This window comes from Lycorma delicatula, chromosome 7 (genome assembly GCF_047948215.1).
Source record: "Lycorma delicatula isolate Av1 chromosome 7, ASM4794821v1, whole genome shotgun sequence".
Classification (NCBI taxonomy): domain Eukaryota; kingdom Metazoa; phylum Arthropoda; class Insecta; order Hemiptera; family Fulgoridae; genus Lycorma; species Lycorma delicatula.
Genome location: NC_134461.1, coordinates 141,942,656 through 141,964,697, shown reverse-complemented (window position 1 = coordinate 141,964,697; position 22,042 = coordinate 141,942,656). Strand labels below are relative to the sequence as shown.

At 30.3% G+C, this 22,042-nt stretch overlaps 2 protein-coding genes across 13 annotated transcripts in view; one reads left to right on the top strand and one right to left on the bottom strand.

Annotated features, from left to right (window-relative positions):
- Positions 1–1,094: 1,094 nt before the first annotated feature.
- On the bottom strand, positions 1,095–15,518 carry LOC142327818 (uncharacterized). Of its 2 annotated transcripts, none has more exons than XM_075371157.1 (3): positions 15,408–15,518; positions 9,918–9,992; positions 1,095–2,888 (listed from the first exon to the last, which is right to left on the bottom strand). In XM_075371157.1, exons 2-3 carry the CDS (start codon positions 9,968–9,970, stop codon positions 1,367–1,369), a joined length of 1,575 nt encoding a protein of 524 aa, XP_075227272.1. In that variant the 5' UTR covers positions 9,971–9,992; positions 15,408–15,518; the 3' UTR covers positions 1,095–1,366. The 2 variants fall into 2 exon arrangements, with proteins under 2 accessions (XP_075227272.1, XP_075227271.1); XM_075371156.1 differs by lacking the exon at positions 15,408–15,518 and adding an exon at positions 15,013–15,149.
- Positions 15,519–16,008: 490 nt separating this feature from the next.
- Positions 16,009–22,042, top strand: part of LOC142327255 (uncharacterized protein C9orf85 homolog) — a 34,696-nt gene continuing 28,662 nt past the window's right edge. For 2 of the 11 annotated variants that reach the window (XR_012756955.1, XR_012756954.1), the window contains exon 1: positions 21,498–21,874. Coding sequence is in view for 9 of the 11 variants with exons in the window: in XM_075370089.1 (XP_075226204.1) it covers positions 19,008–19,027; positions 21,498–21,874 (397 nt within the window). In the remaining 2 variants the exon portion in view is untranslated. The other 9 variants (XM_075370094.1, XM_075370092.1, XM_075370095.1 and 6 more) reach the window with 9 other exon arrangements.

The window sequence follows — 22,042 nt, the reverse complement described above, 5'->3', positions numbered from 1 at the left end:
CAAATTAAATAATGAAATCTTGACTGTTATAAAAAGTTTGTATACACCTTATCCTAACCAATCACAAAACTGCATTATTTTTCCTTATTACATGATGATAGCCATCTGCCAATAAGAAACAGAATGAAATTTTTTTAACCATTTATTAACTGTGATCAGTATATGCTTGTTTTCTGGCCTAGCCTTGATCTCACCTTTTCTGATAAATACAGATTTGGTTGACTCTAAAGAGCTATTAGGTAGGAGGCTGCTGATTCTCACCTCTGTACAACATTGTTGGACTATTATCTACTTTAAGGACTCGGTGCATGCATGACTTGCTGTACAGTCAAAACATTTTCTGCAAGCATAAGGAGTCTGTACAACAATGGAACACTTATATTGAAAAGTAATTAGATTATGTTGAAAAATTATATAAGTACTTTTTGCTTACATGTGTTGCATTTGAATAATTTTTTAAATACTTTATTATATTTGTGAATTATTCAATTCAAGTTAATCATGAATAAGGCAATTTAATATGTTTATAATTCTGCTCACTTATTTTAATAAAAATATTGAAACATAAGTTAGCCAAGGTTTCTGTTCCACAGTATAATTTTACATTCAAGACGAGATATAATAATAATATTAATAATATGTGTATTTAATTTTGTAATTCTTTTAAAACCATACTTGTTTTTTATTTGTTTTCATCCCTTGTTGTGATTTATTGGAGAGAAAAGGATTTAAATGAAAAAATCTAAATTAAGAATCCAGAGTATACAAATTCATACTGATAAAATTATGTTCTAAAAAAAATTATTTTATAGAAAAACTCTAATGCCAAAAATGTTATTATTAAGAAACAAAAAATTACCACACATGGATTACTTTACGTATAAAAATTTTATTTGTTTTCTGTATTAGTTGATATAGATGAAATTAATAATATCATGTACTCATAAGAAAATTAATATTTGGTAAAAATTCTGAACACTTTTTTTTTAGTTTTTTAGGCATTTTAAAAGAAAGATCTCATCACAACATAATTATATTAGCATCATTCAGAATATTTACTATATGTCCCTACATTCTTTTAAATTTTTTTTTGGAATGAGTTTCAGAGAGCTTTTTAACAATCACTAATGGTGAACAAAGGGCACTAGATTTATTCTTAATATCATTTATTACTATTTTTTATTTTTTTTTACCTTTTCTTATTGTTAGTGATCAGTAGGGTTTTTCTTGTATAGAGTGTATTGATATTTTCAAATAATTATTGCATAAGTTCATTAATAAAAGAAAAAAACTTAAAAGTAAAATAAGTTTTATTTCTTCTTTTACGCATAACTCACCTAGACTATAGTTCACATAACATTTTTTTTCAAATAGTCATGTCTTTTAAAAAGGTTAATAACTTCACTATAGCATTTAAACGTGCTTCTACTTTTGTTGTACCTTCACCGAATGTTGACCATGGTGGAACACTATTTAAGTATAAACTTGTCACAGAATTGGCATTTGATTTAAAGTCAATAAAATTGTAACTGGTATCTAATTCTTGGCTTATTTGATTTAGTAATACAGAAGCATGTTTAATAATAAATACCCCATCAAGTTTATTTAATGCAGTTAATGTTAGGCTTTTTGTATAATGTTCTGTAGTTTTAATTACATTATGTCTGTCTGTTATACTTTGTAACAGTAATAAATTTTTTTCTTCTTTACTTAAAAAGTTTGTTTCTAGTTTTCGTTTCATGTATTCTTTCTTAATAATTTCATCGTTTTCAGTTATTTCACCTTCCTCAAGTACTTCTGATTCAGTTGCTGGTTGTAATTCTGCATTGTTCCAATTTTTTAATTTTTCCAAAACTAATTTCGCTGCTCTGTGTTTTGCTTGCTTTTTATTTAACCCGCGGCTAATTTTGGAAAATTTTAGTACATTGCACTGAAATGTAAATATCTTTTTATCTGGTGAGACATCTTTCTTGCCTAACATAGTATAAATTGGTGGAGGTAATTTTAATTTTACACAATAATTGTATAATTCTCCCATTCCAGTTTCATCGCCTAAATGAAAACTATTTGATGCTGTATTTTCACTATTTGCTGGATTCATTTTCTTCCTTTTTTGCATGTGTGTTTTATCAGTTATTTTATCATCTGGAATTTCACCTTCCTCTAATTCATTATCATGATTTTCCTTTAATATTTTACTGTGCTTTTTCATTTTTGTTAGTAACATTTTAGAAGCTTTTGCCTTTATAAATTCCTTATCAGCCCCGCTTGTTCTAATCTTTAATTGTAATACACTACACTGACAAGTAAAAATTGGGGCATTAAGACCAATGTGTTCACTAACTTCATATCTTGGCATGGGTAATTTTTGTTCTGCACAAAAATCGGCTAAAAATTCTACATCAGATTTTTTCTCTGTTGTCCCACAATTCTTTTTATCATTATCATCTTTATTATTTCTTTTTCCACCTCCTTCTGTGTATATGGTTGTCAATTTATATCTTTTAATTTTAATAGGTTCCATTTCATTACCAAAATCATCATCTTTTATTTCACCTTCTTCTAAATCGTTTATTTCTCCTTCTTCCAAACTGCTATCATCATCATTGTTTATGAAATCATTATCACCATTTGTATCAAAATTATTTAATTTCTGTAGTAAAAGATAAGCAGCTTTATGTTTTGTTTTCTTTTTATTTTTTCCACACGCAATTTCTATTAAACCATTCACTGTGCATTGTATTGTAAATGATTTATTATTTAAAAAATCTGTTGTTTCAATTATTTTATATAATGGATGCTCAAATTTATTTTTACTACAATATCTTTGAAGTTCTGCTATTCCTGTTATTTTCATTTTACTTAAATCTTCAGTTTGTGAGATTTTCCTAAAAATAAAAATATACATATATTTTAAGCATTATTAGTGAAAATACCATATCATTGTGATAAATTGTTAATTCATCTACAATTTATCTAAATAAAGTATTACCCAAGCATTACAAATTGACAATTTTTTTAAGGCTAATACTGTTTGAATTCAAACAAAAATTAAACTTTCTAATGTGTTACACCAGTAATTTTCAACCTTTTTGGCCAATCCCCTGAAAAGTAAAAAAAAAAAAAATCACCATGAATATTTTATGACCTCCCAACCACAACTCAATGAAACCTAGTTAAAATTATTTAGCTTCATTGGTAGTGACTGGTATAAACATGTATGACGTATACAAACCTGAGGAATTTACAGGTTCCAACTTGATGTGTACCTGCTCCTAGTAATTTGGTTTGCTTGCATAATAATCACTATGGGGATGTCATGTTTGAAGATGCATATGATATGTTTGACATGTCGTGCTCTCAGTAGTATAAAGGAGACATAAGGGATTGCAGAATGTCATTTTAGTTCCAAACACAAAGCGTGCAACTTAAAAGTAAAGTTCTTTAAAGCATAGTTTTATGAAAATAATTGAGATTTCAGTTTCTTAGTATCTGTCAATGGATGTAACTATTTTTTCAATGAGATACTTATGCAAAATGGATAAATTTCTGAAAAAATGAAGTGAATCTACATCCAGTGAATCAATTGGTAAAAAGAAAAGGTTGTATAATAATAATAATATCTTGAGCCCAATAATGATCCTGGTCGCCACACCACTCTCTCCATTCCTAGCCCTGATGAGCTTTATGGGGTGATTTTTTAGCCATCTAAACTTAATACCACACAGTTATCAGTTTGGCTTCTGTCAGGATGCCATCGATGCAAATGCCTCAGCAGACATTTCCATTGGTGTATTTACACAACCTACTATCACCTTCATATGGCCTCTTCCAACCATAACTTACAAACCTAACTATCAAATTAACCTATTCGGGGAGCACGATCCCCGTGCCTTCCTCTAACACCAAAGGTTTCACACAAAAAATTCAGTTAAGACTATGGATTCAGATTGTTACTTTACTGTTTTTAAACACCAAAAATGCTATCCTCATACCAACAAAGCAAATGTTATTGCAAAAACAACAATTTTGTTCTACAATTCAATTTACTCTTGATTTACTTAAAAATTTGTTTCATGATTTAATAAGCTTCTAATGAAAACATACCCTGTCTCTCTCTGCTCTGGTTCACTTCAGGATCAAGGTCAATTTTTATACCCTCCCACAACACAGCTCCATTGTAGAGAGGATCTCTCATCCTAACAGTGAATTTCTCAGCTAACCAGGGCTCAATGTTAAAACGCCTATCTTGGTGAAGTAAGCACCAAGGCGGGCCCCTAGCCACCCAGTTGCTATTCTATCTATGCATCTATAACAGCATCAGACCCCCTCTGCCATCCCCTGCAGGACTAAGAATCTAAGGAAGCCAGCAATTATGTACCATTCGCTTTTGGTCTTCTAATTAACTTTCAGATCAAAACCAGAATTGATCCTCACAAGCTTTCTAGATACTTTGGTACATTCATCTTCATACGACAGAAATATAGACAAGGCGCACATCATCAATAGCCCTACACTCCAAACCCAGCATTAATCAAACCAAATCTAGCCAACCTATCTTGAAAAGCACCATGTCCAGAAAAAACTGTGTAATATGCCAATTGGGGAAATCCACCTAACTACCTGCTTACTTCTCACATCAGGAAAAATAGTGTGCATATATCTGACAATTCAGTCCGGCTGACCAGCTGCCATATATGGGTAACCTTGGTCGTCTTATTTTCTTTATGCGCCCAGAGGTAATTTCTTCTAACTTTCTTGGCATCTTAATACAATTGATGCAAAGATATCAAGGGCTTAATACCAGAAATAATAAGACCACCTCTTGAGAGAAAGTCCTATAGGCACAAATCACAGATAATAAGAAACAGTGGGCTCTAAACAAATTATAACATTTGTACTTCATTCAATGAGTCCAGACAGGTGCAACATAAAAGCTTTGCATACACCCTTATATAGAATATCTATCATCCTAAAATTAAGCACCCTCGGGTTGAACTGCTCTCCCAATACCGAAGAAAGCAGAACAAGCCTTTTTAGCTGCATATTGAAAGTGCTTCTTGAATCGAAGATTCTCATCAAAGAACACCTAGATACTTGTGCAGCGGAACATACCTAATTCAATGACCTGTTATTGATATACTAGGTTATCGTGTAACAGCTACTCTGCAATTGAGCAACATCATTGTTGTTTTCTCTGGCTGAACACCATCTTATGTTGTAAACTCCAAAACAGTATCTTGCAAGCCTGGGCTCCCTGAATTCAATTTCATTCCTTGAATCTTCTTTAACCAGCAAACTCATCATTTGTATATGCAATGACACGCATCCACTGGGAATTCCATAACCCAGAGCAGGGATCCTAAAATACTACCCTGCGAACAACCTTTAGATAGCATTTTTCCTAGTTCTGAGACTCCATCTCAATTGCTGCTCATTCAACACATTCAGCTCATTCTATGTATAATCATGCTTCTGCAGCTGAAACAGGGCAGAGAGCTACTATAAATTATTAAAAGCCCCTGATATAGCCAAAAAGATACCTAAGACATACTCAGACTCGCTAGAAGAAACAATATGCATAACGTTAAGAAAAGCATCTTCTATGCCCTTGCCTAGGCAAAAACCACACTGATCATCCATCAACAACGTTCTAGATTTCAATCTATCAGTAATATAAAGATACTACCTTCTCAAAAACCTTTCCAATAATTGGCAGGAGCGTTAAAGGCCTATAAAAGGAGCTCACAGTGGGGTCCTTGGTCACCACCTTTCAACAAGAATTTTACAACACTTTTTTTCCAAGAAACAGAACAATAGCCACCAAAGAGCATCCTATTAAAAATTCTAGTCAAAGTACCACTACAAATTCTGACAGAACAGTCAAGAATCTCCACTGTGATACCATCTAAACCCAGGGCTTTTATTTCTACCAGAACTGCAAATTACTTGACGTACCTCTGCCTTAATTTCCACAGATAAAACATCAGAGTGAAAATCAGCAACTTCCTCTTGGACACGCAGATGATACAAGGTTTCATTATTCACAACACAATCATTATTCAGGCAACAAATCATTTAAAATCTCAGCTTTATTAGAAACAACTGCCCGTTGGGTTGAGGTAGCCAACAAAAGAATATTTCTCTTATGCTTATATCTCAGGACTGTATACATAATACCCTAGAGATCCTTATTTACTTGCCAACAACAACAAAAAAAAAACACAAAGAATCCCTTTTTGATGCCCTGATCAAATGAAAATATTTAGACCTCTGCCTTTGATAGTCATCTACCAAAACCGCTTACCATTCAGGATCACTGAGCAGTCTGAACTGCCTCAGGAGGCAGTTCACAGACTATTTTAACAAAGACTAGTCCACCAATTTTCTCTTGACCCAAACTACAGGGAATTGAATTCTCAGCAGCATCAATGAAAGCTAGACAAAATCTTATTGCTAGGACTTTCACTTGAATATCATCCAGACATCGATCTAAGATACAGAGTCTCAGAGAAAATATCAAACTTAGACCAGTCCACCTTTCTGTGCAGGAAGCGCTCCTAATGAACAGGAACATTGTGTCTATAAGCATCTTGCAACTCCCTATCCAACTCAAATATAATTAATCAATAATCACTAGAACAATTATCAACAACAGACCAAGGATTAACCCTATCAGTAATATCAAAATTCATTCCAGCAAATAATCTCCTTCCATTTACCATTCCAACTTATACTGGTATCTCACCGAAAACACTAAAGACCTTAATCCATAATGCACAACAAAGCCTTCAACTAATTCACCACTATCATCTGTGACTCCACTAGGCCAAAGAAGCAACTTAGCATTTACATCAGCACTATAGGACAGTTACCAACAAGACCAAGAATTCTATCCAACCTTTCTAATTGTTCTTCAGTGGGATCTCTACAAACAAAATATGAACTAACAACACAGAAATCAAGACCAACAAATTTAATAGCAACATGATGAGTATAAGAAACTTGCCTCAAAAATACAGAATCCAATGTCCTCCTACACAGAACTGCAGACATACTGTTACTTCTAGTATAAAACTTTTGCCAACCAATTGAATGTGGCAGATCGCCCTGTACCATAAATGGAAGTTGCAGAATTATATTGAGGGGCCTCCTTTTAAGAATTTCACCTAACTTGATTGGGCAATATAAGCACCTTGAGAATTTATCTATCCAAACTTAACCATGCAATAAATTAAAATACAGTTCTCAAATGACAACCACAGTTCTTACTATCAACCAAGTGCTTGCAAAACCTGAGCAACCTTCTGCAATTTACACAAGGAGGAGCCTAGATTTTTTTGAACACTTCACTCTTGTGATCATCATCACCACAATGCACACAGAATAAAGCATATTTCCAGAATTTAGCGCTATGACCAAATCTAAAACACTTACACCATTATGTATTCCTTGACTCAACAAGAAGAGAAATCCACAAACAACCTTGATCCACAAACTTGTTAAACAGAGTAGATCCAACTTTGAATATACCTTGATATCTTTGGGCATCACATCTATCACTTTTGAACAAATACCTGCTCTCAGACTTGAATGTTGCCTCATCCAAGTCTGTAGTTTGCTCCTGTATGAGACACAACCTCCTCCTTGTGCAGGTGATGATATATATCATAGACTATGATTCTAGGCCTCCTTTTCTGCTTGATTTACCTTGACCTTCAACTTTAGACTAATGACAGACTTTAAAGTAACTAACTGTCTCCAAATATTTCTGTAACCAAATTTAATCTTTCTGTAAATTGTAACCAAATCTTTCCTAGTAACCTTTATGTTCCTAATTTTCAAATTTTACTACTACTTTGTCAGGCAAGCCCACAAATGTGACAAATGCTGCAGTGAGATATAGGGAGCCGGAGGCCTGATTGTCATTCTTTGCACCTCTTAACCACTGCTGCATCGTTTACACAAGTGTAAGCAATTATGAAAGCACTGATTACAACATTTTATTTGAGACAAGTTCATGCTTTCATTGGAAAGCTCAATATCTGGATTATTCACCTTCAAAGCAAAAATTTTGATGTTTCCATTCACTTTCAATGATATTGAGAAAAGTTTAATGACTAAAACACTATTATTCACCTCAGTTTGAATAGCATGAAGATAAATTTATGCGAGTTAAAAATTCAGTTGGCGAAGTATTTCCCAGAAGATAAAAATGATTTCTCGAAGAGATGGATACTGAATCCATTTAGTGAAAACATTGTTGTAGCTGTTAAGTTACTAATTGAGATTCACAACTGGCTCATCAAAATATCTACCAATGAAATTTTACAATTACAATTCACATTTGAAGATTTAGATGTATTTTGGATTGCTCATCAAAGTGAATATGGAAATTTAATCACAGAAGCACTGAAAATATTAATCCCTTTCGCCATGTCTTACCTCTGTAAAAACTGTTTTTCATCTGTGGTTGTGCAAAAAGTTAAATATAGGAATCATCTTTTATCACTTTAAAACAATTTGTTTTTGTGTGTGTTTCTAACTTAGATCAATGTATGAAGAAACTTTTAAATGAAAAACAATTGAAACTACCTCATTAATTTATTTTCTTTACAATAAATGAATTTTTTTTCAAATAATATAATTTCATTATTGTTTATGTGTAAAATTTTACACTAATTTCACGATCCCTCTTTCATATCACCGCAATACCCAGGTTGAGAAATGCTGTGTTATGTATGCCATTGAATTGATTGTGTGACATTCTTATTTGTGAATTATTCCAATAAAGCAGTTACAAACAAAAACTGTGCTAAACCTATTAGACTTTGATTACATAAAATGAACTTGTGGAAAGTATATAGAATATTAAACAAAATATACCCTTTATTTATTTATTCTCACTAATTTAGACTTGCACTCAATTAAAGTTTTCTTCTTTTAACTTTAAAGATGTATGTATTAAGTGCCATAACAACAATGGTTGCAAGACACTTAGCATGAGTTACAAGCCATTCCTGAAATGACAAACCCATTCTCAAGAACAATAAGCCTATTAGACGTACTGAGAGAGAGGAATGAATATTTCCATTACTTTCTTCATTGACCTATTAAATGTGCTGTTGCATTATCAGTATTCATTGAGAAGCAGGATATTCAGTCATACAAGTGGCACATTCCATACATACATATTTGCAAGGGAAACAGTGAGTTATGTACATTATTTCCATTCAGGGCAGAAAGTCTTTCAAAATTAGAACATTTATTTTCAATCCTACTGAAATATAATCATTTCAAAAGTACTAGTTTGATCATATCATGTAACCCTTCCTATTCTCAAGATTTAGAAAGTAAACCTGCTCATTATTCAGCTAGTTCACTGAAGTAGTTCAGTTTCATAATTACATAGACAATAAATAGTGATTTTTTGGGTAAAAATTGTGATTCTGTAATTAGTAGTCAGTCATTCAAACTATAAAATAGACAAATTTGTGTTTGAGGACAGATTTTTAATATTCATACAGAATATAAATGAAATAGTTTCATGGCAGAAATGTGTACCTTATTACTCTATAATGCCTGTCTCACAAATTGCTGTGATATTTGCAAAGCATCTGAGGTATAAGAGGAAACAGGCTCAGAGTTTTTATTTAGGAGTAATTATGCTCACTATTGGTTGTGTGTTGAATAAAGTAATGATTTCACTATAGATATTATATATCTTAGCATTGTTTTAAGCTGATTTAAAGGAATAGCTCAATAACGAGACAGTAAAAAATATACCGCTCTACTCTCCACAGGAGACTATAAGCATATCTGCATCATTTTCATTTGTCTTTCATAACATTTCAGTTATGTTACTAACACAGATACAAATTTTTCAATTACTATTTAATAATGATTTTTTCCCTTACCTTTTTAATGAGGATTCTTTGCTCGTAGTTTTATTTTCATTTTCAGAACTCATAATTCTTTGCTCCTTTGTATTCCTGAAACACAATATAATTTAAATACTATATATATTGTATTTTTATAATCAAAAACCAACTAGAACAGCTGAAGTACAGAATATAGGTAAATACAATATATAGGTAGGAATATGGATATAAGTATTGACTTTAGAAAAATCATATACATATATTAATTGAATAAATTCAGTCATTGAAAAGTATGAAACACTAAGTGTGTAATATTTAGAAAATCACCTACCAACTAGTTTCTCATTAACAGAGTATGCTGCCACATGTTATTTACTAAATGAATCATAAAGTGTTCCTCTTTGAGCAGTTTACACACCCAGAAGGGAAGTATTGATTGAAATTCTGAAATATTTTGGCTAAGAAAAGTATTTTTTCAATTGCTACTACTTTAAGTCTTGTCCATGAAATCAGTTACTAAAATGTATCTCCAGTGAATAAATCACAAAAAACTTGACAAATTATGGTTTTTTGTTGCTAATAAATAAATCCATTTAGCCCTTTAATTTTTTCTTCTAGACTACATAAATGACTTGATTCAACAGGAAATATCTAACTTCCATTTAATAATCATACATCTAATGCATTTTTACTTCAGTACTGCAAAACAGAAAGCACAATAATTAGTCAAAAAAAGGGTATGCCTTTTTTTGCATTTCTCAATGTTTCATGTTCTAGGGACCCCAAAAAAAGTGGGCGGTAATGTTCATATATTTGTTGACATGTTTGAAGATTAATATCATCTGACTGGATAAACTGATTTTGATGAAATTTGACACAAATACTCGCATATATAAGGCAATTTTTGGTAAAGGTTTGAGGTTTCTATCTTCTGGGAGTGGAGTAGTCAGTTTCTCAAAATATTGCAATCATAACCCCACTTTAAATTAATCTTAATACATGTAAACATAATTCTTATCATTTAAAAAAAATTTGCCCCCTAAATTCTCCCCTTCCTCAAAAATCAAAAACGGCTATCTTTTTATTACTGGAAATTTTCTTTATGTCTTCTTAAGCAGAGTATTAATGCAAGTGACAAAAAAAATGCTTTGGGGGCAATATTGGTGGTGGGGCAACAATCAAAGATTAAAATATTGGTTTTTTTTTTTTACTTTTTCATGTATCATTATTTTTCCACTATATAATAATAAATAACCAATGCCAAGAAAGAGTAACAACTTTGTTGTCAGAATTTTTTTATGAATGTGGGTGGAGAACTGAATAACTGCACCCCAATGCTTTTGAAAAAACTAAAACTGTTTTTTTGAAATGGGATGTACGCAATATTCAAAATTTTTTGTTTGTTACCTTTTGAATTTTTTGTTAATCCATCCTAAAGATGAATTTCATAAAAGCAAAGAAAATCATAAAAACTTCCAGGAGCCAAGTAACTTATAACCAGTTTTAAAAATGTTTTAAAGTTTTGTTTATTTTTACCTTAAATATTTCAGTAAAATGAATTAAACATGTAAATTGCATACATATCTCCTCCCAAAAAAAATAACTAATGCTAAGAAAGAATAACTAATAAAAATGCTGGTAAAAAGATAACTAATGCCAATGAAATTAAAAAAAAAAATTCTACAAAACTTGGTAGACATGTTATTTTATTTATTATCTCCTTTGAGGTATTTTCCTTGATGGATCCTCCATTTTTGCTACTGATTAATAATAAAAAAAAGTAATTTCTCTAGAACATGAGTTCTCGACCTGTTCTTTGCCCCCTAAATTCTCCCCTTCCTCAAAAATCAAAAACGGCTATCTTTTTATTACTGGAAATTTTCTTTATGTCTTCTTAAGCAGAGTATTAATGCAAGTGACAAAAAAAATGCTTTGGGGGCAATATTGGTGGTGGGGCAGCAATCAAAGATTAAAATATTGGTTTTTTTTTTTTACTTTTTCATGTATCATTATTTTTCCACTATATAATAATAAATAACCAATGCCAAGAAAGAGTAACAACTTTGTTGTCAGAATATATTTGTTGACATGTTTGAAGATTAATATCATCTGACTGGATAAACTGATTTTGAAAAAAAAAAAAAAAAAAAAAAATTTTGGGGGTGCACACTCCTCCAGGGAGTGTGCACCCCCTGGAGGGGGCATAGGAGAATTTCAGGGAAGGTATGATGCACTGAGAAAAAAATTTCTCAATTCAACAAAATTTTTTTCATTGCATATTTTCAAAATATACAATAATTAGCCAAACCACTCATACATATACAACAAACACAAACCACTCATGCATGCCTTTGAAAAGCAACTTCTGAAAATAGTTCTCACAATCACTGCTAGATCTAACTGCTTTCAGACACACTTCTTATTTACATTGTCTTATACTCAAACAGTTCGATCCAATATCGCTAGATCCCTCTGCATCTCTGTTAGAAGCAGACAAACAATGTTTCTGGAGGAAACACTACCATGGCTAGAGGAATTTTATTACCAGTAAGTGGTTACACTGCACAAATTAAGGATTTTTGTTGTGTTCAAATGATTATCGTGCATAGTAGTGCTTAACATGGCTAAATTACCAAAGAAAAATGTGTGCAGAGATGACTATATAAAGCTTACACCGAGAAGATAATTGTCATTTACCTTAGTGTATTATTTGTCTTAATGTTCTGAGTAATAATGCAATGCAACCAGGGTATTTAGAACACCATTTGACTACCAGTCAACTCGATTTTCAAGTGGAGAATGAAAAGGCCGTTGAAGTTTCTTACAGGCTTGCTTTGCTTATAGCAAAAGACAAGAAACCTCATACCAGTGTCAAGTCACTTATAAAACCATGTTTATTAACTGCATGCAGTACTTTGTTTGAGGAAAGTTGCAATAAAATTGCAAAAGTATCACTCTCAAATGGCATAGTAAAGCATAGAATCTATGAAATGGCATAAGATTTAAAATAAAAAAAACAAATAGAAAAGTTAAAGAAATTTCAAAGCACTTTCTGTTGTTGTTTTACTGTAGATATATTGACAGAAAATACTTTGTCAAGGAAATATTATTCTTTTCAAACATAAAATCTGAAGATGTTTTTTCTGTTCTGTGTAACTTTTTGGCAGCTAATAATCTTCGTTAGGAGAATGATGTTGGAATATGCAGACACGCCATTCAGGATTTCTTGTGCATGCAAAAAAAACAAAAGCCTAACATCATTGCTTCTCATTGTATCATACACAGACAAGCTTTGTCTTGTAAAATTATTATTTATTTGATACAAATTATGTCAAATCTAGTGCTCTGAATACTTCTCTTTTTTAGGCTTTTATTTACGAATTGAATAGTGACTGACAAACTCTTCTTTACCACACTAAAATTCATTGGCTCTCAAAAGGTAATGTGCTTGCTAGGCTATTCAATCTGAAATCAGAAGTTGAAATCTTTTTGATCAGAGTTCAATGAGCAAGATCTGTAAATGCAATTTACAAATGAGAAATGTATCCACTACTCAGCATATATATCAGACTTCTTTGAATTTACTAACATTTTGAATTTGAAACTGCAAGGACAGAAAAACATTTTGAAGATTTCTGATACAATGAAGGGTTTCCTGGAAAAAACATATTTGTGGTAATGTCACCTTCAAAGTTCAGAATCGAACTTTTCTTTGAGTTAGATTTATTAACTGTAATAGCACAGTAGAGCTTTTTAATTCAATTCATTAAGTCTAGAGGGAGCGTCGCATAGTTCGAGTGCACAGGCACAAAAAGTTTAAGAACCTCTGCTGTAGAAAATAATCATTCAAAATTTTTTAACGTTTTTAATAGATTGTATAAATTTTTTTCTGTAAAAGAGCAAGCTAGGGAGATATAAAAAAAAAATGTATAAGCTATAATTTAAGTTAGGTTTAAGATGAGTAAAATGAAAGCTTTATCAGTGCAATTGTGCTAAGAAACTTGTATTCATCAAGAGGCAAATACACAAACAAATCATTGGGTTAATTTCCCTTATTTTTGTATGAAATCAGATATTAATGTAAACAGGTTTTTAGTGAGTAATATGAAAAAATTGCAACTTTTTATTCAATTTCTTTTAATTACAAGAACAGATTGTCCAACTTTTATAAATAAAAAACAAAAATAAATAATAAGTTGTATTTGTTATGCTTTTGTCTTTGATGGTCAACAACAAAAACTATGCAACAAAGTTTTTAACATTGTTGTTACCTGGTTTGTACAAAAATTACTAAATTAATTAAATACTGAGTTTTCATAAGTTAGTCATTTGCAAACATTCACATTCACCAACTAATGCAAATGAATACAGTGTTTTAATCATAATTTTTGCAAAGTGACTGTTTCAAGATTTGAATATACTGTACTTAATATACCTCGTTACATTTGTTGTTAAAAAAGTTTTAGCTTTATTTGATCAGCAACCAGTACACAGAAAATTATTGTAAAAATTCTCACTTTTATCAATTATAAAGGTAAATTTACAACAAAAATCCTTCTCTGAGTTATTCAGATTGGTCTAGCCCCAAGAATTACGCTAAGAATTTGGTTCAAAATTCAGACTTGCATCTTACTTTGTAGCTATTTTAAGCCACAAGTTTGTGTGTAAATAATGTCAACTTGTGTATTGATAAGAGCTAATGCTCACATGAGAATTAGCAATATGTAGCTAATAGGGTACCTGTTCTAAGAATTTAGATTTTTTTTTTTATAAACTCTTCAGATTAGTGGTAATAAAGGTTTTACTTTATTTCAAGTTTTTGTTGGTTACTGTTCATTCATATTTTGATATTTGTTTACTTTTCTCAATCTTTATGGGGCTCTGATATATACCCTTCCTGAAGCAATTCATATTTTAATAACTCAGAAAAGTACATTGGTAAAAATACCTTGAAAGCGTGTGTTGTACAATATAGGTGTGTTTATCAAACAAATTATGAATGTTTCTAATAATTAATATTATCTTGTTTACCAAAATGTCATCTTTTTTAATAATTAAACTTAAAATGAATGCTTTTCCATAAATAAATTAGAAATTGGAGTTTCAAATAAAACTGATCATTTTAAATCACCTTATGTTTGTTCACCAACCTTCCAAAAATTTCTGTCACTGATTAAATATTGTTTATAAATATATGAATGTTGTTATTTACATGTAGTTTATTCAAAACAACACATCTAATGTTTTCTTTAAACAAAAATATTAACTTATTTTACTGGAAAAGTTAGCAATTATCTGACATGTGGTTGTTATTTTTATAAACAGCTGTTAAACTATCAACCAAGTTATTTGACATTTGTTGATCTTAATTTTTCAAATTACAGGTACTGCATAATATATAATATGGTTTTCTGCAATGTTATATATATTTGTGTAGTTCTTAATCCACTGACCGATTTTTTTTTTTTAACCAAAAACCAATCAGTGAAAAACTATAATTCACTTAGATTGTTAATGTTGACCGACCTCCGTGGTGCGATTGGTAGCGTCTCAGCATTTCATGCGGAGGTCCCGGTTTCAAATCCCGGTCATGCATGGCATTTTCACGCGCTACAAAAACACTCATCTCATCCTTTTAAGCAATATCTAACGATGGTACAGGAGGCAAAAAAAAAAACAACAACAGATTTTAATGTTGTTTACAGTACGATAATAGGCGCGACGTTATTATATGAGCGGTGGCTGACGGAATCATAAAATGCGATATAATAAGCATGTAGCAGCAGTAGAAAAGTCATTTGTTAGCAACTGTGTGTTGGATATACGTCTGCTGTATATTTTATGGCTTTCGTTGCAGATAATGCGTAATCGGTGGTACTAAATTTGCCAGATTTTTTTATTACTTATACAAGTAACCATGTTAGCCAATGAGTCATCGCGTAGTGGAATATGTACAAAAATTTATTGTTACCCGCAAGGCTGTTACTTCAACGATTACAAGTAAGGATGTCGAAAGGTTCAGGGCTAGATGGAAAACTGTTCCGATGCGATGTAAACTGGTTCTTGATGTTACTCAGTGCATCATTGTTATGTTGTTAGGAGGCTATCATTGACTCAGAGGGTCAGTTTCATGTCTACGGCTACACAGTTACCTTAATAGCTTTAGTGCCTCTTCTAAAAAAAAAAATTGGTATTACAGTTTCCTCATTATAACACAGCTGCGATACTAAACACTCATATCAGAACGTAGTCACACATTATTAAATACATTTTGTAAGGATTGGAAAGAGTGATATTCTACTGATAACGAAAAAGAACTACTCCGTAATCTTTTAACATTTTTTCCGAAAGTTAAAAGCAAAAGTCAGTTTAAATAATATTTTTATTTAGCATTATTTTCTTTTTCAAATTTCATTATCTGCGTTCAGTATTAGTGAATTTAATATCAGCTGATTATCGTGTCAATTTGAAAACTTATTTGGTTTATTTTGAACATAAGAGGTTAGTTGATTACGATATTTATACTAAACGTGAATATTAATTTGATATTGTAAGTGTGAAAATAGCATGTTCTTTTTGAGAATCTTAAAAATTTCATATTTATATATAATTAAACGAATTAAATGAACATTTCTCAGTTTTTAAATTAATAACTAGAGGAAATGTTAAGCTTCTGTATTGCGTTTACCCTTGAAGGCTCTTTTATCGATGCTTTCAGGTATTTGGAATTTATAGAGACTGTTTTTTATTAGTCTGCAAACCTCATAAAGAATTTTATTTATCTCTATGTATAAAACAAGACATATTCTGCTTTTAAACGTGTAGTCGTTTAAAAGTACCAGTAAAGTGTACAAAGAGAGTATATATAGGGTTACAAATGTTTTTTGTTCTGTAAGATATTTTATTCCAGAACTTTCTTAACATAAAAATAAATCATATTATAAATTGATTTTTATTAACGGTGCGATATTCTTAAAAGAGTAAATTTTTGAACATGCAGCAAGATGGGTGATGACAAATTTCATTTTATTATTTATAACTTATCGATTTGTGTGTCTGAACATACAATCTTAATCTTATTATTCTCAAATTTCCTTGAAGCATATTCATGTGATTTTGCCATACTCATATTTAATCAAAAGGATAACTATATTTTCTCTTAATGGTTATCTATCAATTTACATTTGAATTTTATTATCTAACAAAACAAGATAAAATTAGAAAAACTATAGCCTTAGGCCCTGCCATCATAGAGATTAAGCTGAAAAAAAATCATGCAGTGCAAAGGACCTGCCTGGTGTCAATAATATTACATTACATTTAAAATATTGTTGTTGATGGGATGAGGGTAGCAGTTGTGTAATAATTGTCTCTTGAGTATAGTTTTTGTCCCTGATAATTCTATCATGGAGCTAAAAATATTTTTAAATATAGTTTGTCATTAGTTGTTGAACATTGTTAGGCTGTAGATTATTAGTTTGTTTGTCTAATTCTGCTTACTTCTTTTAAATCGATGGATCAATTTAATTTTTTTTTTTCAAAAGGTATAGTTACACTTCTGTAAGTGAAAAGTGTCAAGTTTGCAGAATTGTTTATGATTGTTTCAATTTGGTGGGTTTCTGATAATTTTGAAATTGTGTTGACTATTTTTGTGATTGTTAGTTCAGGTAATTTAGTTAATTGTTCAATTTGAATTCTATTGTAAAGAATCTGACTTATCTCAGCACTGGATATGTTCTACAATCAAACAATTATTTCATAATAGCTATAGAAAAAGTATCAAATAACATTATCAAGGGGAAAAAGTTTATGCACTATCTCTAATGAAAAAAAATTTTTTTTTTCTATTGTGAATTCAAGTTGACTTGTGTGGTTGAATGGCAGCATCTGCCCTTCCTATAGTAGTTTAAGTATGAGAAATAAATTAAAATTGTTTATTTTTAAAATCGACAGTAACTTTATAAAATACACTGGTTAGTCTATTAGTTGAAAACATTTACAGAATACATTTAAAAATTGTGTTTAGCAATATATTTCTTTTTGTTAAATACACTATATACTGTGATGTACTTTTTATCAAACAATTTTAGATCAGATTTTGTTGAATGTTTTCTTCCTTTTGAAATTAGCACTGACCAGTTTTTCCATGGATCTGGTATGCCCTGACTGACACTAACATTATATTCTTTCCATAATAAGTTTGTGATTAAACTGTTGTACGATGTTGAATTCAAATTTAAAGGATCTATCACCTTTGAATGACTGAAATCTCTCTCTGTTATGATATCCAATAATGGGTCAGGAATTCCAGTTTTATAAATAGGTTGATATGTTATCTTTTTTTCATTTTGTTTATGATATTCATTTTCATAAAAAAGTTCATCCTCTGTTAAAACAATAAATGGTGTGATTTTAACTAGTTTTGGTACCTTAAATGGTCCAGGAACGATTGATACAACTCTTTTTATTTTTAGTTCTGAATTGACCCAATCTGCTGACCATCCACTTTGCATTTTTACCATTTTATATAAATTGTTTCTGGAAGTGTTAAAATAATGCTAAATAATATCTGAATTACAATTAAAGTCCATAATTCAATAAAGTCTAGTTTACTTAATTTTGAAAATTAGTGCAGTATTTCAGAAAGTTTACGAATACCTTTTCAATTGTAACTGGCTATGCTTTTATTAATGAAATAGAAGTGTACTATCGTTATACTTTATCATTGTTGTAGCAGAATTATACATAGATTGATTAAATACAATAAATGAACTAGCTTGAAAAAAAAATTGCTTTTATAACAGCATCACATGATTAACATATGTTTATTTAATATTATTTCTTTAAATATACAAACAAATCTGAGGCAAATTTTGTTTCTCTTTTTGTGTAAATTATACTAAAAATTGGTTAAATCTCTTTCAATTACCTCTTTTAAAAAAATCTTTTTGTTTTTTCTTTTTTAGTTTTTTTGCTACTACATGATATAATCCCACTGATGGAAATTGGAAATGTAACTTTCTACAAATAATTGTATAAAGTTGTATTAAAAAAAGGCAGTAATGAGGAAATAATTAAGGGATATTGATGTTTATTTTATTTATAAGTTTAATCAATTTTTAGATTATGGAGTCCTGTGGAATAAGGTAGTCTTTTTTATTAAGTACGATAAAAGGTAATAGAGCAAGTTTTTATATTTGTGTTAAGGTTGTTCAAGTTGGACCCTTATCTTTGGAATTTTTTCAAATAACATTTGCAAAATAAAAAAAATCAAAAAAATCAGGAAAAGTAGTGGGACTTATTTTTTATATAAAATTGTTAAATATCATAATTGTATTTCGTACCAAAAGGAAAGGCCCAATAATGTATTTTTAAAGTCAAGATTGTTTGTACTGTTAAACTTTTAATCCTGAAAATTGTTGTGTGTGGTTAATTAATTTCATTCTAAACGTTTCGTTTAACCAGTTTGGCCGTTAATACGAAATTTCCCATAAACAGAAGAAGGCAATCCAAATAATGGGCGAAAAAGTGACTTTTGTTTGTTTTGTCTGAAACGCAAGTTATACGCCAGGTATATAATATTCGCTACGAAAAATTGGGTCACAACCGACCTACGAATATTGGGGCTGTACAATTTTCTATTAAATCGCCCACATCCCGAATGCAGTTTATTGATTGAAAACCAATTAATTTATTGTTCCAAAACTTAATCATTTGTAAATGAGTTGTCAAATAGAGCAACCTTTTGACCTAAGCGTAAGTTGATAAAAAGCGGATGCTCAGAAATTTGGCTTGTCGATCATAATAATTTCCCACATTCAAAACCTTCATGTCTCAAGTTTTTACCACCTCAATTTGTTGACTTATTTATAATAATTGACATTTCATATTTTTACTATAAAAGTATCGTTATAACCGAATATAGATTCATACAGTTCTCATGAAAAATTAAATACGTGCATGAAAATGCCCTTCAAATTCCAGTTTTGGATTCCCGCCTTTTTTAGACTCTGTTTTTAAAAGATTTTCATCAAAATTTATTTTTGTGACGCAGTTTGAGCCACGGAATGCAATCTGCACATCCTTGCAATGTTATTCTACAACCGAAACCAAAATCATTTCAATTAATCCAGCTACACGTTTCAAACCGTCTGGTAATAATAATAGAAAGGAATTTGTAATGGAAATTATTGGAATATAATGCTGTATTACTACATTTATTTTTAATATATAAATATATATTACAAGTAAGCAAAATTAGTTTAATACAGAACAAGATTCATCTCTAAAAAATACTTATTGCTGAAGACGATTTGTGCAAACAGTTGTAAATCCATCGGGTTGGATCGTTGTTGTGGGTAATTACTTATACAATTGTAACGTTGTGTTCAAACAAGTTTATAAAATTAATTCTTTGACATGTAATATAATTCCACCTAATAGCAAAACTTAAGTAAATCCTGAGAACTGTTTGGATTTTAAGCTAAGAATTTTTTGTTCAATTCGATGCACGGTGTGTCAAGTTACAAATGCAAATCTGATAAATATTTGAAAATAAAAAACGTGAACGAGTGTCGATTGATTGCATCTTATCATTACTGTACGTTCAGTTCCGAGTAACAGAAATACTAGACCTTATCGGTAGTTGTAACGATTGTACTGCCATCTTGAAGTGGTTTGGAGAATGGAATTTGTTGAAAGTTGTGGTGCTATAAATCCCATCTTCAAAAATTGTAGGTTATGAACGTATTTGTAAGACGTGTTTGTTGACAGGTACATTTAGTGGTTTCATAAAATTTTTCTGCTTGGTCGCCCTTTTCAGATGTGAACATAAGATATGTTACTTTTCTCCTCCAAAAAAATTATTCATTCAAGTTATTCTATGTTAAATACTGATAGCTGTAGCAATTACATTATTTTGCAGTGTTAAATTAATTTTCTGTGTTAGACATTGCAGCCAATATTTAATTTATTTCTTTAGATTGTTTTATTGTGCACTTCTATTACGTGCAGGTGGTTTAATTTTAAACTGTATTATTCGTATTTTTTTTTACTTAAACCCATTTGTATTCAAACATTGAATTCATTATGATTTATTTGCAGTATTAATGTAACATTCTTGTTTTTGAAATAAAGCTTAACCTTATTTTTTTAATATATATATTAAAATATTAAAAAAACACTAAGCATGTAGTATTTATAAAAACGCCTGTGCATCAGCAGGAACATACAGTTTGTCCTGAAATTTTAAAGTTTTGAATGAATGTTAATTATTGCAGAAAAAATAATAAAGTTGCCTGATATGAGGTAAACAGTAAAGTAGTGTTATAAACTACATGAAAACACTGTTACACCATGAGTAATGAACTTTGAACAGTTAAACAAGACCAGTTTTTCAAATTCCTTTTCTTTCATTTAACATTGTTAATTTTCATATTTGATAATTGTCGGATCTTTTAACTTTTGATTTAATTTATGTACATAATATATATTTATTTGAAATTGTTAATGCATTTGAATGATACATATTTTCAAAGTTGTACTTGGAAAAGGTTGATAAATTATTTTATTTGATATATTTTCAATGTAAAAATGATAATTTTTTTATATTTCCAGAATATACAAAATGAGTACTCAAAAAGGTAACTGTAACAGATCAAGAGCACAAAAGCATCAAAACACAAAAGTATTTAAAAATAACCTGTACGATACTAGTAAGAAAACAAAAACTATAAATAAAATAAAAGTTACAAATGTCTGTGATCGTTGTAAAGCAATTCTTGAATGGAAAATAAAATATAAAAAGTATAAAATGTTAAAAAATCCTAGTACATGTTGCAAATGCCATAATAAGTGTGTAAAAGAATCGTATCACACAATATGTGAGGAATGTAGTAAAAAATTAAATGTTTGTCCAAAGTGTGGAAAAAGTAAAGAATCTGCTGATTTAAACATTAATAATAATTTGGAAAAAGAGTTATTTGAGGATGAAGGTATGCTATGGTTGTTTTCATTAAATTACATTAATTTATAATTATACTTTGCAAGGTGTTTCAAATTTAGCCAAAGAATAAAAACATAGTTGTTAAGTAAAATTTCTGATCCATTTTATGTGAACTGTTAATTTTTAATGGCAATCCAAACCACTTATATTTTTATAT